A 19,303-nucleotide genomic window follows, 5' to 3' on the forward strand; every position below is an offset into this window, starting at 1 on the left:
TTTGCAAAATTCTGTTTTTAAGAGTTTAGCCCATTAACAAGAACAAACTTAAGACTCCTAAATAAGCAATTCATTCATTCATTGTCATTAACCACATATTGGAATTAATAAAAAATATAAAATAACAGTATTTTAACCTAGTAATACAATATTTACAAAATACATGGACAGATTCGGCTTTGCCATGCCATTATTTCAAAAATGCTGACAGGTATTGACAGCCCTGGTGGCAGTTGGCTTCATAAATGTCAGACAACAAAATATTTTATCTGACTGACTACATTTCAAAAAGGATTTACAAGTGCATACTGGTCCCCCAGCCGCTGTGTTCCTTATTTTGATTTCAGAAAGTTGGCAACCCTAAGTAGGAGCGTTAAAGCAGGGAAACCAATTACATGTGCAAGGGGGTATTCCACAAACAGGAATTCTGTTTTTAACAAGATAACTTATCTAGCTAAGAAATCATGCTCTGTGGAATACCCCCAAGAGCTGTATGCCTCTAGCTGAGAAATACTGGATTAGTTAATGAACAGAAGGGCCTTAATGTGCTTCACTATAATTTTTACAGTGGAAGAATGTAGCAAAAAAAAAAAACAGAAAAACAAATGTTTCCCTTTACACTACTATATAACTGCCATATACTTAACTGCTGATTAGCAAATGTCTCAGAGCTAATACCTACAGTAATATTAACAAAGATCATTAGGACATTTTAATTAAAGCCTCTTAAGATTTTTATTCATCACATGTAAAACCACCACATTCTTTTTCATCTTCATGATGATCAGTGTATGAATTCAAAACGATTCACATGTAAAAAAAAATATTCAAGTGATAGCTTTCCAGTAAATATATGTACTGTACATATATTTTTTGTAAAACATGTAACATAAGCCACCTAGTACCTTCCTTCTAAAATATAGCTCAGAAAATAATATATTGAAAATATTTATTAGTACCAAAACATTTAATAATTTATGCCTAATGCTCAAAGCTATTTTTCATTACAGGCAGACCTCTGCTACAATCTTGTTTTCAAAAAGTCAGTGACAGTTTTTATTTAATATTTCCAAAGTACTTATCTGTAAAGTAATTAAATGGTCATTTAACCATTTTTATCTGATGTATCAAATTTCTATCCAAAGATGTAAACACATTTAACTAAGCCTTTCCAACAACTCTCCTGTTCAGTGCATTGATGATTACAAAATTATCTAGACAATTCACAGGGCTGTGCAGCTGTTATTAGGGCATGCCAACACTTCCTTTTTTCTTGCGGAGCATAACAATAAAAATAGACACAAGGGCTCCAAAGAGCAGAATGATGAAGAGGAGGAGGAGTGCGGTCCAGGCTCCTGGACGCAGAGCCTTCCTCAGGGCCAGACTCTCAGATGGAAGAAGGCTGCTCAAGCTCAACATGTAACCCAGAGCCCAGCCAACAGAGGTGTCCCCTGCCTTTAAATAAAACATAAATAAATAGAGTTACAATGTTTTATACAATTTAATAGTGTGCCACTTAAATTAAGCAATTAACCTAATCTATGCATGTTAGACAAGTTTTACAGAATGATGGGAAAGGGGGAAAATAGTTTAAAACAAAATTGTAATCAATTGGTCAGTTCAGATCAAGACAAAGTAACCCTAAGCTGACAGAATGGCAGATGAAACATTGCACCATTTTGCTTATATGTGTTTTGAACAGGCCCCCTTTCTAAAGTGTATACAGTCAAAAATATGTACTCTGTTACACTGTGCTCAAGGCTTACTTGTCTCTGGAAGGAGATCTTGGGGAAGGTGATATTATCAAAGCCATAGCTGCGGAGAAGCAGCACACGCATGAAGACTGTGGCGGCACAGTAATCCTGCAGACGTGGCTGCTGATCTGGAGCCTTCTTCAGCATCTTTAATTGAGAAAAACAGAGAGAGAGAGATGTAGCCCATATTGATTTCTTCCATCACAGGGAATATTATTTGTAAGATTTATTACAGAAATAATTATTTTAAATGCTAAACACAGTTCAGTCTGTATGCATCTGCATTTTCACTGCCAGGCTCTGTTTATCAGAGGATTTTAGACAAGGTTATCAAACAGATACTCTGATGCCGGAATCAATCTATGAAGAGCACATTCCTGAAAAAGCCTCAAGGAACAAAGAAGTCCAAAATAAGGGTTTGCTGCACTCATTATTTCAATTCTCAGTTCATACATAAACTACTTAGCAAAAACAATGTTAACAAGCGCATATACATTTATCCATCAATTCATTCTACAGCAAACATTATCACTTTGTAGTCAGTGCAGAAATTCCTTTGAAAGAGAAACAACATATGAACACCGGTTCCAAAAAGGTGAGGACTGCATGTTGTAAAATGCAATACAAGAATTTGTGATTTCCATTTTCTTGAACATTGATTTAATTGAAGAATGTACAGTAAGTAATTTGTGTTTTTCAATGGCCAAGTAGATTTAAATTTGTAAATATAAACTAATTTAAAATTTGGTGCCTGCAGCATTCAAAAAAGCTGGGACAAAGGCATGTTGATAACTGTTCCAGGAAAGACATTTCCTTGGTAGGACCATACGTCTCTCTGAAAGAGAAAAATACCACTCCAAATCACACATCTGATGCACACCAATACCATCACAAATGCTGTCTGGCTTTTGCAGCTATGTCTGATTATCTGTGTTGTCCCTTTTGCACAGAGAGCTTAATGTCCGGACAAAAAAAGCAAATGTTTCCACTGTTTTTCAGACCATCTGAGAGGATCTTCAGCCCAGAGAACTTTCCCATTTCTGCACATAATTGATATATGGCTTATTTTTTAGTGTAATAGAGTTTTAGGTTCCTGATGCATCAGCGGACTGGTGACAGTGGTTTTCCAAAGTGAAACCAAGTACATGTAACTTTATGTATAAATTACAATGCCAACCGAGAACTTGAAGGTCATGCACAAACAGAGTGGTTTCAGGCCTTACACTGCAACTGAGACTTCCCTAAAAACATTTTACAATACGATGTGCAGTAGATGACCAAAGATCTACATTCTTTGCAGTCTTGGGCTGAGAAAGGTTCTTTATGAGCTATTTCTCTCACATTTGGCGCAAAATGGTAAGCATTTACTTTGCCAGCAATCTTTGCTTGCAGTGACTGAATTTATGTTGAACGCTCCATCTTTTATATTCAACTGCTTTTTCACTCAATTTTTTTTAAATATACCACACATGTTTTATTGCACTTTATAAAATTTCCCACATTTTTTTGGAAATGGGGTTTTTAGTTGTCAGTATATATTATAATGGTTATTTAAAAAACACAGAGCAACAGCTATACCGTCAGTGGCTGTGACTAATTTTTAGCTTTCTCCTTCATGAGTCTAAGATGAAGGTATTAGTGCTGTAATGCTGAAATAGAGAGGCATATCTCAGAATAGCAGGAACAGATTTAGCTCAGCAGGCAGGGTGGTACCTCCTCGAGGCTCATGTTGCAGACTCTGATGGCTGCCTCCTCCAGGATATTGGGGGAAGTGACAGTGATACCAGTGGTGCGCTGAAGAAAATTATAAATGTAGTAAAATGCAGAAAATGCCTGGAACAGAAAGAGAAGGAGCACGTTTATACATCATAATGTGTCAAGTTATTAATTATTAAAGCAGCAATAAGTAATGTTTACAACCAATCTACCCATAAAAGTTATTTATTCATTAACATATATTAAAATTAAACTAAATTTATTAAAATAAGATGCAGCATCAAATCACTGTACAGTCCAATTCTGCTCCAGAAATTGGAACCAGAATATGGAGGTGGCCATTTTTAAGCAGATTTAGCTAAATTTACAGCTAAGCACTAACCATGGCTGCAAAATAAGCAAACAAAATATATTTTTTTGCTTCTTTCCTTCTTGCAAGCAATAAGAATTTGTGCTTTGTTCCATTATCTGAAACATGAGATGGTGAGTGACAATTCAGTTTATTCCTTCTTAATTTTAAAATGTAGTACGTAAGCTGGTTTAGCAATAGGTGTCTACTGAGATATTTTAGTATCTGGATTTCAAGGTTTATAGGTGAAAATTCAATTGTACAATTTGTTTGTTTTTTCAATACTGACATCAAAGTGCACTGATATATATATATATATATATATATATATATATATATATATATATATATATATATATATATATATATATAATTATTATTATTTTTTTTTTCCCACTCAAGCTTGATAGTTCTTCATAAAAAAAATTAAAAACACCTCAGTACCTCTGAGAAACAAGAACACAGACACTTAAACTTAAAATAAAACAACATGAATATATTCCATTTTTTTGTTTTTTTATGAAGAACTATATAAAAAATAATAATTCACTAGTGCTCTCAAATTTATTTTGGCAGAAAAATATGATGAAGTACAATATTCTTTAAGCAGTTGTGAAGAAACCTGATTCTAAGCATATTAACCTGGGAAGTTATGTTCCCCTCATAAAAATTCAAATGATAAATGAGAGAGAGTGAAGCCCAAAAATAAATAAATAAATAAATAAATAAATAAATAAAAAAAGAAGGCAACAGGGACAGACAGACACAAAACCAAAGAGCAAGATTGCATAATCATATAAGAACTATGATGACATATGCAGTGTGCCCAAAGGATCCCGCATGCTTAAACTTCAGAGCTGCTTTGAGCTAATACTGTTCCGCCTGTCAGCACTGCTTAACATCATCACTGCTTCTGCATTCCCTCAGACTTCTGCAGGAGTTAATATTGTTTTGAGCCTTAGACTTAAAAAACCAGCAAAGACATTAACACTTCCCAAGGCACAAGAGACAAAATAACGTTAGTGTTGTGTTTTTCCAGATGAAGGGACATGATTGTTAAGCCTTGTCCTAGTGACTAAACATAATGTTTCCAAAAACCAAAGCAAGTGCTCCTACCATAAACTTGCCATCGACGTTGGGCTGAAAGACACCATTAAAGGAGCACTTGGAGTAGGAGCAATTGTCGAATGAGAAGATAGTGGACATATTGCCTAAGCAGTGGTTATAATTCCCTGAGCCTTTTATTTGCAGCTCCTTTTCAGCCTTATAGGGAGAGGGTCTTGTAGCTTCTGTGCATGGGGAATTGAAGATAGCATCCAGTTGCATGGACACATCATAATCCAGTGGATAGCAGGGGTTGATAATGGGACCCTCAGAGCCCTGAGTCTAAGAGAGGAAACAAAAAAGTGAAAATGTGAATAGCTAACCATGTATAAGATTATTAGCAGGTTTAAATTGAAATGCAATAAGGCCAGCTTACAATGAATAACTCAGTACCAAGCACCATAAGTGTGAATAAACTATTATTTTTTTTTATTATCATTAAAAATAAATAATAATTTGTATGTAGTTTGAATACGAGCTGCTTCTTGTCTTCAATCTCATGTTTTTATTTCTCTGCTTCTCCTACATATTGGTCACATTCTGCATCTTTTTATATCATACCTGATTTTCTCTCTTTTTCAATTCTCTTCTTTGTCTATATTCTCTCTCCCTCATTCCATTTTCCATTGCATTGCATTATTCAATGCAAATCTGATATATTCATTCACATAATTGCAGGGTTCAAGACTTTTTGGTGAAAAAGCGCCCACAGGTTAATTTTACATTCAGTCACATTTAAAAAGCAGTTGCGATACTCCAGATAAATATTTTTCCTTTAATCATATACGAAAAAAAAAATTATATTCTCACATAATCACACATTTGTTGACAGCGACACTACCTGTTGCGCCACCGTGCCGTCCTTGTAGATCTCATTCATTCATTCATTCATTATCTGTAACCGCTTATCCAATTCAGGGTCGCGGTGGGTCCAGAGCCTACCTGGAATCATCAGGCGCAAGGCGGGAATACACCCTGGAGGGGGCGCCAGTCCTTCACAGGCGCCCCCTCCATGGACACACACACATTCACTCACACCTACGGACACTTTTGAGTCGCCAATCCACCTACCAACGTGTGTTTTTGGACTGTGGGAGGAAACCGGAGCACCCGGAGGAAACCCACGCGTACACGGGGAGAACACACCAACTCCTCACAGACAGTCACCCAGAGCGGGAATCGAACCCTCCTGGAGCTGTGTGACTGCGACACTACCTGCTGCGCCACCGTGCCGCCCTTGTAGATCTCAATTAATATTTATTACTGTGCTGTGAATTATTTGTGTATCCTGCTTTCAATATTCATATATTTTGATACATTACACAATATAAACTTTCCTCCAGGTATGACTTCTCAAAGCACTCACATTAAATGCTCCATTTGAGAGGAAATTTTTATCTGGGACGTTTTGCTGCTGATTGATTTTGCTTAGCAATTATTCTGGTAGCCAGTATGCATTTTTGCATGTGAAATCAACACAGTCTTTCATTTGAGAGGATGGTGCTATCCAAATACGTAGCTGAGCCCAGTGTTGGCCATTGCTGTGCTGACACTCTGCAGTCTTCTGTCAAACAAGTTTTTCTCAAAGCCTGTTGCTTTAAATTTTGCAGTGGAGCTTTACATTTAATGTAGCAAAAACATGATTGAAGCGAACAGCCATGGAAATATATATAAAGAAGATATATAAAAAAAACATGTATATCATTCAGTTCCAGAAAACAAATAAAGAAATTAATATTTTACATGTTTTGAGACAAGTGGGGAATGATTGGTGTGGGTGGCTATTAGCTAAATGTTAATTACTTTAACCTTGTAGCAGCTGTACAAGCCTTAATTATTTTATGGTTGCTCAGCAACATTTAGGATAAAAGGAACATTAATATATTATCCTTATAAAATTGCTTCCATCTTTTTAAGAACAATTGTCAATTAATACTCTTGGCTACTATTTACTGTTTAAGTGCCATTGACAGATATACCTAGAATCCTGTTTTACCTTGACCAAATGAGCCAGCAGCAGCCGTAACATCTGGTCTCTGCCATAGCATAAGAAGCTTTGAGTGTATATGCTGTAATTTCGCCCATACAGCTGCAGTATCTTTAGGTTGTCCTTGTCTTCCACATGTGCCTTTGTCTCAAAAGTAATCTGAGTGGAGGCTCCGCCAAAATCTAATGCACCAACTGTCTCTCTGCCTGGGGCCAGCCAACGACCTATAAAACCATACTGAAGAGAAGTGGGGCAAGGTCAGAATGACTACAGACCACAAAGCAGTGCTAAAATATTCTGATAATTTAAATATAAAATACAAAAATAAAATATTCCAATGACAAGAGTGCGTAGAATGTCCCATCTTGAATCTAATCACTCAGGTAGTGTAGCTGTGAGATTTTGTGGTATCCATTATTTCTACATGTTCACTAAACTGTATGGACTTGGGATAAAACAGTATGTTTCTTATACACTAAAACAGTGGTTCTTAGATTTACTGTCATATGATTACCCCATAAAACAACTAGTCAAGTCTTGACTCCCTCCTGTTTCCCAACTGATGTGAGTATTAACCACGCCTATTGAAAATAATAGATTTAAATGTTAAAACTATTATTAATAAAAAAATTTAAAAAATGTGGTGACCCACCAAGGGGTCACTCTCCTCAGTTTAAGAACCACTGCAATAAAACATGCTTTTTCATTAGAAAGTGAAAATTCTCTTTGATATGGCTTTAAATTTTGGTTTGTTGCATTATGCATTTAACATAAATTGTTCTTTAAAATAAACCCATTAAACATTTAACTATTGAGACTACTGAGAAAAAGCTTTTACCTTGACAAAGTTTTCTAACAGGTAGTTGACAGTGACCCAGCCATATGCTCCTTCCTCTTGCCCAGTCAAAATGGTGGCTCCTTTGAAGTTAAATGGATATTCTTTCAGCTTGTTTGCCACTTCCTGTAAAATCTCATCCGACTCTTTGGACTGAGAAATTCTGTAGAAGACACACACACAGCGCCATGTATTTTGTCATATGGCATGCATTGTCATGTGTTCTCATGCAGCTTATAATACTCAGCAAAGGTGGTGTTAGGATATCTTTTATGAAATCTGAAGTAGAACTAGCACCACTGTTCTTTTCTGATGCTGTTTTTAACTGAATCAACTTTTTGATTGGCGCAGCAGGTAGTGTCGCAGTCACACAGCTCCAGGGGCCTGGAGGTTGTGGGTTCGATTCCCGCTCCGAGTGACTGTCTGTGAGGAGTTGGTGTGTTTACCCCGTGTCCGCGTGCTCCGGTTTCCTCCCACAGTCCAAAAAAAACACACGTTGCAGGTGGATTGGCGACTCGAAAGTGTCCGTGTGTATGAGTGAATGTGTGTGTGTCTGTGTTGCCCTGTGAAGGACTGGCGTCCCCTCCAGTGTGTATTCCCGCCTTGTGCCCGATGATTCCAGGTTTTTTCGGTTTTTCGCCTGTTACTAAAACGGTGTGCTATATCTAGAATTTACAATGTCTTGACCCAACATGTGTAACTCACTTCAGCAGTCTCATTCCCGCTGTAGCTCCAAGATAAAGTGGAGTAAGCTGGTGCCTGGCTTTGGGAATCTCCTGGACAGCTTTCTCCATACACTTGTTCAGGCTATGGGCAGCTTTTCCTCTGCTGCCTGCATAACTGGATATTCCTCCTCCTAGAGAGGAAAAAACATTAACCGTGTTAACATCAAACCAACATCAGCATATCTACTTCATCCCCAAGAGGGATAGGAGTAATTTATTTGTGCAGACCTCATTCTCCCTTTTCCAGATGATATCAAACATTTTATTTCTTTTAAGATGTTCTATACTGTTAAGGAAAATGTGGTGTCCAAACATCTCATATTAATATTTTTTCCTATAATTTAATATTGATAACTACACATTTTTTGTGCAATTTTAATAAATTGTATTTTTAGCCATAAAATGATGAATACCTATTCTAGTGTAATACAACACTCTGCAAACATAAAGCCAAATAGAAATGGAGCATACTTAATTTATGTAATTTCAAAGCCATTTAGATCAAATTTTACATTGTGTTACAAGATATCTGTGAATAGATTTGATACACAATTACATCAGGGATCATTTTTAAAAAGCAAGTATAGTTTCAAAAAATGATTCTTAGGAGAACTAGTGTACTCATAATCGGGTAGTGTGTTGTGCTTGTAGGAGTGGATCAGACATAGCAGGTATGCAGGAGTTTTTAATTCCTTAGGGTTACTGATGGACGGAGAATGGTCCAGCATCCAAAAATATCCACTACCAAATAATACCTGATCTGTGGTTGCGATGTGGAGGGTCTTGACCTTTAAAGAACAGGGGGCAGAGCAACAGTTGCATTATGCTCTAAATGTATGTATAGAGTCAGTGCACAGTGTAAAAACAAGGAAGTGGCAGTAATGTTATGGTTCCTGCTTCATTTTAGTCATTAGTATTTAATGGCCGACAATACATTAGGTTTGGTCTCTGATTTTTACGGCACTGTAAAAAAAATTTTTATTAAGAATGCGCATAATATGAATATTTTAAATGACATTGACCTTAACTAAAGATGTTGTGCAAGCACCCAGTAACTGACCACAATTTGCCCTCACTTAAGTTTCTAAAGCAGCCATGGAGAAGTTAAAGGATTGTCTCAAGAGAGGAAACACAGATAAATGGGGAAAAGAAAAGGCTTATTCCTCCATGCCAGATGCTTCCGGTGAAGATTACTTGTCAGCAGTAATCGGGGGCACTGGCAGGGTCATGACATATGTCAGAAAATTGTTGTTGGCATATTTCAAAAGATTCTAATGTGAATGGGAACCTGAAGTGGACTGTCTGAGGAACGGCATGAAGTGGTACCATGAAAAACTCTCAACAAAACAGGAAGTGTACTCAGAATAACAGAATTTTTCCCCACACTTCTCTAAAAGACTACATTTGAGGTTAGTGCAAAAAGAAGATAATTGTCAGAGAGATCATACTTTACATAAAAAAAAAATGTCATCTCAGAAATGCTCCTGGATGAACATGAACTTAAATTAGCAGCTTCTGAATGTCCATCTGCCTGGATTCTGAATTTCTGAATCTTAAAACTAGGCACAATTATTTTGCTTGTACATTTTGTCAGTTCTGACTTATTCTGAAACCATAGGAAAATGAAATGCTGTTTTGCATGTGGTGCATTTAATAATGTGCATAAAAATGTCCACAAGAAACTTGATTAGATGGAACAGAGTTCAAAACTTACTGGGCTTGAACTGGAGAGCATATATATGAATTAAGTACTCAGATAATCAGCCAGTTTCAAACAACTGGCCTATAACAATACCTACTGAAATATGATGTATGTGAAAGGTAAGGATAAATACTCACGACAGACATAAAGACAGTAGTTTATGATAGAATACATTCTGACAAATCACTGAACGATCACTGGTAGGTAGATGTTCCTAATCTAACGATCGTTCAGTGTATACAATTGATGCATACACTTGCATGTAGAAGTTTTGTTTGGCCAAATGACATCTGTCAAACACTACACAACGTATTTTCCACAAATCCTAATGCTGTTATTCTATCTCACATGGCATAAAATAATCAGAAAATTAACAAAGATAAGCCCTTTAATTTTGTAAAGCTGTTTACAACAACAGTTCAAGAATGGTCAAGATGAGGTCTAGAAGACAAAAAAAATTCTTGGAGAGGACTGCTTGAATGCAGGTATGAAAGGCAACACTCATATGACTACCAAGAACCTGTAGTAAAGTCAGTGATAATGGACTGATCATAAGAAGGAAAACTTACCTCATCACAAAACCGAACATCACACATGTTGGTCCAAAATAGGTATCATTCTACACAGAATGTATAATGAAGATTATAGATTTAAATTATCAGGGGGAGTCAAACAATAATTTGAAGAAGTAATTCATAATAGGTTTTAAGTGCTTGATTTTATGATGTTATATTGGCCAGATACTCTTCCTATGCATGCATATTTCAACAAACTCACTCACTCAATCATGGATTCAAATGTCAAACCATCTGTAATAAGGCTGAAGCTGAAAAGACAACAGGATAAAGATTTTAATACCTCAAAATCTACTGGACTACATGAAGAAGCACAAACTGAAGCTTTCTGAATGGATTTCACAGTACCCTGACCCAAACTTCATAGAAGATTTGTGGACAGGCCATTAATTGTTTGTTAGTTAACCCACAAATATCTCAGAACTAGAGGCGCACTGAATGTAAGAAAAGGTTCAGTGCAGGTGAGTTTTAGTTAACATTTGAACAGACCTCACTGATGATTTTGATATTAAGAAAGGTTTCTGGGTAAGATCCAGACCTGCCACAACCCTGAACTGGATACCTGGTTACAGACAATGAATGAATATTTTGAATGATTTTTTAAATTTTATTATATTACACACTTTAAAATAGTGACTGATTCTGGTAATTCTGCTAATGTCTTTTGTGACACACGCAGTCAGACGCATAGTATTTGATTAATAACATGATTGTATCTCATATCACCATTAAGACATTTAATCACTTTATAAAACACTGCATTTCATGTCCACATCCTGCAACCCTAAGAGACACATACATATACACACACACACACACACACACACACACACTCACCCTCCACATGACACTCGCTGTGTTGGCTGACAATGCCTGTCCCGTTCTGTTTGTCTGCAGGCCATTTGTAGATGAACATTGCTGTGTGAGAGGAGCCAGCATCCAGGACTATGCCATACTGGAAACACATGAACAGAAAATGTTTGACACACAGTGAAAGTCAAATAACTGAGATGATTAAGACTGACAACATGAAGATTTATTGTATACAAGCCACCTGCACCTATTTGCCTAAAGCTGTCCTCTCACACAAACCTCTCCCTGTGTGAAAGGGCTGATTTTATAAATCACTTTTCTATGTAAAACCAGTTTGGCTTTTGTGAAGGCAGTTGTGGTTTCTTCAGTAGTACCAGAACAAATCCCTTAAGTTCACTGTGGTGCTGGAAAATGTAAATAGAAAAATCAGCAAAATTAAATGTTTCAATTAAATTTTTAGGGCAGGGCTGAAATAGCACTCTAGGGCTTCTCTCACAATCAAGGTAGGATAATGTGGACAAGACAATACATGAAACTAGGGCAGTGGTGTCCCCAGTTCAGACACGCCTTCCACTATTTTGCAGGGCTTTCCTCTGGCTTAGCGTACAGTACATATTTGCCCCAGTGACATGTCTACCATGCACTTATATGAGCTGTGTGTTCCCTACAGATGCAAATATTAAATTTCATTCTTTTGATCTTTTCACTTTGCTTTATGCTCATAAATAATCTGTTTCTTTCCCATGTTAAATAAATGTTACATATTCTCACATATCCATTTGGTGTATGTGTTTTAATTTGGCAGGTTTAAAAATCACTTATTGGCTATACGATTTGTCAGTTTGAGATTTCATATCTTAAAGTATACTTGAATTTAATTAATATATAATTGAATATATATATAAATGTGCAATGTGTTTGTCATATCTTGTTAATACCTTTCCTTGTTTATGACATATCACAGTATTTCTTCTTTCTTTTAGACTGATCAACAAAGAATGTCATGGTTAAAAAGTGTCATATTTATTTTTTATTTAATATATATATATATATATATATATATATATATATATATATATATATATATATATATATTAAAATATTTATATTTTATACAAAAAAAACTACAAATAAAAACAGAAAGCAGTGATTTGTACAAAAACGAGATATTTAGTATTAACCAATCAACGTCAATGTTTTATGTAAATATTCACTCTTTGGAAAAATGACTCCTGAATTATTCTACAAAAAAACTTTTAGTGAAATATTAGACTTAAACAGTTGTGAAATGTTCCAAAAACATGGATGATATAATCATGTTTTGGCATAAAGAAGTTTTTCAGGAAACCTTGTCCTACAAAATAAAAGGATGGGTTCAGGCTTGCCCCTTTGCCAAACAATGTGACAGAGAATAATCCAACTGCTTAAATGAGTTATTGCATGGATTTTTTATGCATTTCTCCCTGTATGTTGCATAGTATCATAAAATCGGTACAAAAAAATCAAAGGTCAAAGTATGGCCAAACACATCAACTAAGACCCACTAGAACTGAATAACAGAAAAAAAAATCAGCTTCCATAACCGAATTCAGTATAAAGGTGTGACTGTGAAATCTAACAGCGTTACTGCAATTACATCAAAGGATTACGTAATAATGTTGAGAGGTGTCCTCAGAAAAGCATATCATGATGTAATATATCAAAATAAAATATTTTCACAGACAATTGCTACTAAAAATCAGTGGTAATTATACAGTATATTAATAGAGGGGATAGCTATGACCTAGTGGTTAATGCAAGTGTGCTTGAGTCCTGAAGGTCACTGGTTTGATCGCATGGCCAGCAGGAATTTGGGGACAGGAGAGTTTAAAGTAAGGCTCTGTTTGTCTCTTCTCACAACACCCACAGCAGAAATGGCCTTGAGCAAGACACCTAAAAACCAGCTGCTGCCAGGGTGCTGAGATGTGTATTCACTACTATCAATGGGTTAAATATACAGAAAATATTTAATTTTCAATAACAATAAAATCAGATGGCACGGTGCTGCTGCAGATAGTGTCGCTGTCACACAGCTCCAAGGTCATGGGTTGTGGTTTAAACCCCCTTCCAGGTTTTTTATGAGGGATTTGGTGTGTTCTCCCCATTTGTACTCCAGTTTCCTCTCACTGTTTAAAAACATGCGTTGGTAGATGGATTGGCTGCTCAAAATAGGTGTCCATAGGTGTGAGTGTGAGAGTGAATGTGTGTTGCCCTGTGAATGACTGGCTCCCCCTCCAGGGTGTGTTCCTACCTTGCGCCCATCGATTCTGGGTGAACTCCGGACCCACCGCAACCCTGAACTGGATAAGCAGTTACAAACAATGAATGAATGAATAAAATCGGGTTTTAACATGTTTAAATCTTTTGGTATATGGTGTTTCTGATCACAATTCTCTACAAGCCGAGAGAGTGCTTTTCAAATAAGTGTTTACCTAAGATCAGTCACTGAGTATATATATCTAAAGCCATAGATTGAATACAACAATAATGCTTATGAAATCAAAACAAACTGCATGTGTTAACAGACATGGTACTGTTGTTTAGAGTTTGCTGCAAAGCCACTTGTACCACTCCTTTTTTTGATTGTGCTGATAATCTGAGCACAGTGAATGTAGCTAGAGAGGTTTCATTTGCTTTTTTTTTTTTTTTTTAAAGATCTCAACTGAGAGAGAAAATGTTTGTTAAAAGAACTTCTATAACGGACTCAAAGGAAAACTGTAGCGCATCGTTTAACACTTTACTTCCCAAAATAACAGTACAACAATATAGGCAGAGAGGAGAACACTTCTGTTCACTATTGAAACACAGTATGCCAGAGGCAACACATTTTGTTTTATCGGTCAAGCAGCAAAGTCCTACTGTTTTGACACAGACTGTTTCAAATGAAGTTTTCACTGCAAAGCAGTGCTAAAACACAGTGAAAGAGTGATTATCCTGAATTCTACCATGTGGTTAAAGCTATTTACAAAGCCTTTCCAGTTGAGAGGTATGAAGTGATTCAACCTGATGAGGCTTAAATGCAGAGTCATTTAAATAAATATATTAACTAATGTCCATCCATTATTCACCCCACCCCACACCTCCACAAAGTGCTGGTGCTCACCAATGCAGAAATCTAGGGCGGCAGCAGCAACTGAAATAAAGACTACCAAAAGCACCCCAGGCCAGATCTAAGGCATTTAACATAGAGAACACAAAGCAAAGAAAGGTTGTCTTATCACGCCTGGATGGTTTGTATCTTCCAAATTTGAGTTTCGAATTACATTTGTCCTCATTTGAATGTGAAAGAGAATTTATGGGATTGTGCCACATCCAAGGGCAAATTTCTCTCAAACAAGTGCCACTCAAAAGAAGCATAAGATGTTCTTACAGAGAAATTCTACAGGTTTATAAAACTTCTGTACAAGTAAATGATTATGTAAACAAAGTAAATCAGAGTTGTTTGTTTTGAAATGCTCAATTCTATAAATCTATAGAGAAAATGTATTGTTTACACTGCTGGAGATAAGAATCACACATCTGAAGGATTCAATACTTCTAAAAAAAAATGACTGTTCTGTTTTATCTCCAAAGGTCTAGTGTGGCTTCAGGTTTTCATTTCAACATATCAGAAGTAAAAATGATCAGCTTGTCTGAGGACTGAGGGCAACTGATTAAACAGATTGAATCAAAAACTTAAGGCCACATCAGCTATTTGCAGATATGATTAGACATTCCTCCACTATAAGCTTACTCAAAGATAATATTATGAATACATTGCATTATGCTTCAGACATTGTTTCGCAATAATTTTTAGACGATTTTGGCCTAAGGCATTATTTAAATATATTCTTGCTGAAGAGGAACAAATGTTTGCATTGTATACATCGTGACACCAGGTTTCTTCACAACCTAACATTTCACATCAAAGCATACTAAATGACTTTACACCATTAATTAATTAACTGTGCAGAGTTGCTGAGATATAACCAAATCTTCCCATATTTAAATTGAAAAATATTAATATACAAATACATCTACTATGGTTTAAACAGAACTCAGAACTTCTTGGTACCAAGCAGTGGCATTTTGAATGAGGATGACCACGGGACAAAAAATCAAATAGTGCTCATTGCTTTGTTAATAATTGCAGATTTTCTAATTAATAATAATAATAATAATAATAATAGCACTAAGGAACCGATACAAACTCACTATTAATCTTTTGGTTTGATCAAATTTGAAACCTCTTTTCATCTTTGTTGTTACTGACCTATGGAGCAGAAATATGTAACAATAACTAGTTAGACTTAAAAATAAGGGTCCCTAAAAGTTTATTTATAATGTTATACAGTTATTTAGAAAAGAGAAGCATTAAATCGCACGTGAAACGGTTGAAAGATGCTTAACACGGAGAGGAGAGTGGAAAAGCAGCTGAAACGAGTCCAACTCTTTCACTAGGTAACAGTGTAGCTGCTGCAAGAAGCCATCAGTTCGTGTTTATCATACAAACAGCGGGCTGTTCTGTGGAAACCTATGTACACAGACGAAACGTCTCAAGAGTTTTAAATGGATTGTTCTCGAATACCTAAGTCAATGGCTATGTCTGAAGAAAATTAATTACCATGTACTGTGGTGGCTCCTTGACGTCCTCGATGTTAATGGCGAGCAGGAAAATGCCTACAATTCCCAGCAATAAAACCGTGACCGGCGCGAGGAGCCAACACCGCTGTTGGGCCGCCATGAACGTCTCAGACAAGGACTTTGGGACCTGTCGTGCAAGTCAGCCGGGACTGGGAGACTGAGTGAGTGTGTGTGTGTGTGTGTGTGTGTGGGAGAGAGAGGATGAAGGTGTGTGTGCGTACACATCATAAAGTGGGCTTGGCGCTCGTGTTCTGTAAAAACTTTCTCAGCCCAACACACAACACGTGGAGGCAGGCTAGGACAGAGCCCCGAGTAGAGACAGTGTACACAGAAGCCCATTACAAACCAGGGCGACTTTTCACCTTTCCCGCCTAGATGTATTTCTGTGTTCATGAGAGCAGTGCTATTTTACGTAAGAATGCAGCTGCTGTGTGTACTGTGTCAAAATAATCAGTTATAGGCATATGAGTACTTTGCGAATGAGACACTTATATATATATATATATATATATATATATATATAATGTGTGTGTGTAATTATTTTTTAAATAATGGTAGCCTAAGGACACTTAAAATTATTATTTTTTCATGATACGTCTTTGAAATGTAGTAATCATAAGATATAGTATGTTGGAATTCTATTTTAAAAAGAAAATAATGTTATCTAAACTGGAGAAATCAGGAAAGGAGAGTTATTTTTGGCAGGATGCCATAGAACAGTAAAATTCAGAGAACAAAGTCTTGGATATAAGAGCAGGTATTAATTCCTTTATTTTGGCTTTCACATTAGGGAGGGGACAGATAACCACAAAAGAAGAAAGGATGAAAGGGAGAAAACTGGAACTTTTATGAACATGGGAACATCACCTGTGGAGTATGAATTTTGAGAATGAAATAATATTGAATCTATTATGGGCTGCTATCACAAAATGCAACTTTGTGAGTATTCTTTGTAATCCCTTATCCTGTATTAACATGTTGGAAAAGCAATTTTTTAAATTTTAATTCTTATTTGAATTTGTTAAAGAATAAGAAAACATATCTCAGCATGCCTTTTATATGTTCAGGCTTCTACCTATGGCAATGTACATTTTGTTGTTGTAGAAGAGGTTTCCTGTGTTAAACTCATACGGGATGTGGTTTTTCATATATATTTCAGGTTCTGTTTGACGGTTGACATCAAAAAGCACACCTAAAATGAGTATTTGTGAAGGTATCATTTAACCTTAAAGCACCAAGAACATTTCATTCACTGACTTTCTCAATGTATCTGCTCATTTTAGCTAACAGGAAACGATGGGGTCATACTCAGAAAAACACATGCTCATTAAAATATGCATAACTTCTGTTTGTTTGTTTGTAAACTTATTTTTAACAAAATGTATTATTTGACTAACTGGCCCAACTTTTGCATATGACTTCTTAGATTTACTGAACTAAACATGTTAAATTAAAGCATTGAATCTATATTTTTCAAGAGATTACATTTGAGGCTAAGTGGAAAACTAAACAAATTAGATAAAAGATTGGGCTACAGTTGCAGTACATATGTGAAGTGTATTAATCAATTAAGAAAATGACAAACATGTTTTTATATCTTATGTATTGTAGTGCTTGGAATACATTTAGAAATGAAACACAATGTATGGGAAATGTAGTTCGCATATAACATATGGCTGTGCATTTCTATATGGGTACAGTCCAAATAATTCAGGTCACAGAGTCATTGAAAGCGAGAGAACAATCTCACGCAAACCTCTCAGCTGCCTTGATTGTTTGATGAAAATCTCTCTCTCTCTCTCTCTCTCTCTCTCTCTCTCTCTCTCTCTCATTCTCTGTGACCCTGTTTAAATTCTAGAGTCTTTTCATGAACATCTGGCCATCCCTCAAGTCCGTCAAGCTTGTTCATGTGAAGAAGGCCCCTCCTCCTCATTCTCAGTGGCAAAGTGGACGAAGCTGTCCCCTTGGTCCTGACACACTCGTGTGACTATGTAGCAGTGATAGTTCCATAACAGAAGCAAGACCATGATACACAAAGCCACCAGAACTAGGCCCACCAGTAGGAGGCGCTGTCTGTCCAGATGTAGTCCTCTCTGGCAGATCTGGCCTCTGACATGTTTGCACTTCCAAAGCCATCGTTCTGGCAAGGATTCAGAGGGGTGGGGTAGTTCTATGACAGACACACCTCCAGAGTGAGCTGCACTTTCGGTTGTGCACATACTTCAGATTTGACCGGAAATATGCAATGGTCCTGTAGGGAAAGTGAGGGACAGGAAGGCAGGTGAGGTTCCAGTAAGGAGTGCAATATCATTGAAAAAATACAATAGAATATGATAAAACAAAAGAAAAAAACCTTTCCATATTTTTTAAAAACCCACAAACTTCCCGATGTGCAGATTAACCATTTATTGACCCATTTATGTATATGCTCTGTCTTTTGCCTTGGCTAGAATATACATTTGACCATTTTCAAAATGATAGATATCTCCCAGCCTTTCACTATCATCTCTAAACTTTCCTTTACCCATTGAATGTAAGAATAACTTGAATGGCAGACCTCCTAAATACAATCCTACAAAGATTATTGGTAGTGGCAGTAAATTAGTATGAATTATTATACTATCTTTAAAAAGGAAAGATATGTTAAAGAGTAACATACTACCTGGAGGTAACTTAAAGTAAGTTAATCTTTACATGTGTTTTTTCTACACTATTAAAAATAAAGATGTTATAAAGTGTTCTTTGAGTGATGCCATAAAAGAACCAGTTTTGGTGCCATATAGAACCTATTTTGTGTGAGTGATTCCATCACTCAAGGTTCTTTTTAAAGTATTAGCAAGAAATGGTTCTTTATGGAACCAAAAGTGGTTCTTCTATGGCATCACATTTTGTGGATCCTTTATATTGAAGAGTATATTAGCTAAAAATAAAGACATTTCAGAAAAAACAGAGAATTAACTTAAAGGTTAGCTGAAATTAATGGGTCTAAGTCAGATTAAACATGTCTGTAGTGTTCATGTTTGTGAGTAAACAATGCATGTAAAAATAAATATGTAAATTAAAATAAATACTGAATTTGTA

At 36.2% G+C, this 19,303-nt stretch overlaps 1 protein-coding gene and 1 long non-coding RNA gene across 2 annotated transcripts; one reads left to right on the forward strand and one right to left on the reverse strand.

Annotated features, from left to right (window-relative positions):
• Nucleotides 1–673: 673 nt before the first annotated feature.
• LOC136677289 (ectonucleoside triphosphate diphosphohydrolase 2-like) lies at nt 674–16,470 on the reverse strand. Its single transcript, XM_066654784.1, has 9 exons — nt 16,203–16,470; nt 11,585–11,702; nt 8,451–8,601; nt 7,749–7,908; nt 6,920–7,147; nt 4,936–5,205; nt 3,468–3,587; nt 1,767–1,901; nt 674–1,455 (listed from the first exon to the last, which is right to left on the reverse strand). Exons 1-9 carry the CDS (start codon nt 16,320–16,322, stop codon nt 1,246–1,248), a joined length of 1,512 nt encoding a protein of 503 aa, XP_066510881.1. The 5' UTR covers nt 16,323–16,470; the 3' UTR covers nt 674–1,245.
• Nucleotides 16,036–19,202, forward strand: LOC136677290 (uncharacterized). The gene is made up of 4 exons (XR_010796351.1): nt 16,036–16,383; nt 17,013–17,161; nt 17,382–17,435; nt 18,081–19,202. It is a non-coding gene; the product is annotated as an uncharacterized lncRNA (long non-coding RNA).
• The last annotated feature ends 101 nt before the right edge of the window (nt 19,203–19,303 follow it).

The sequence above is a fragment of the Hoplias malabaricus genome, chromosome X2 (assembly GCF_029633855.1).
Source record: "Hoplias malabaricus isolate fHopMal1 chromosome X2, fHopMal1.hap1, whole genome shotgun sequence".
Taxonomy (NCBI): Eukaryota; Metazoa; Chordata; class Actinopteri; order Characiformes; family Erythrinidae; genus Hoplias; species Hoplias malabaricus.

Excerpts from the sequence above, each read along its gene's own strand:
- LOC136677289 (XM_066654784.1), bottom strand. The coding sequence starts at position 16,322 with ATGGCGGCCCAACAGCGGTGTTGGCTCCTCGCGCCGGTCACGGTTTTA. Across the intron at positions 11,703-16,202 it reads AGGAGCCACCACAGTACATG|TATGGCATAGTCCTGGATGC; the intron begins GTAATTAATTTT and ends ATGTGTTTCCAG. Across the intron at positions 5,206-6,919 it reads TGCTGGCTCATTTGGTCAAG|ACTCAGGGCTCTGAGGGTCC; the intron begins GTAAAACAGGAT and ends TTCCTCTCTTAG.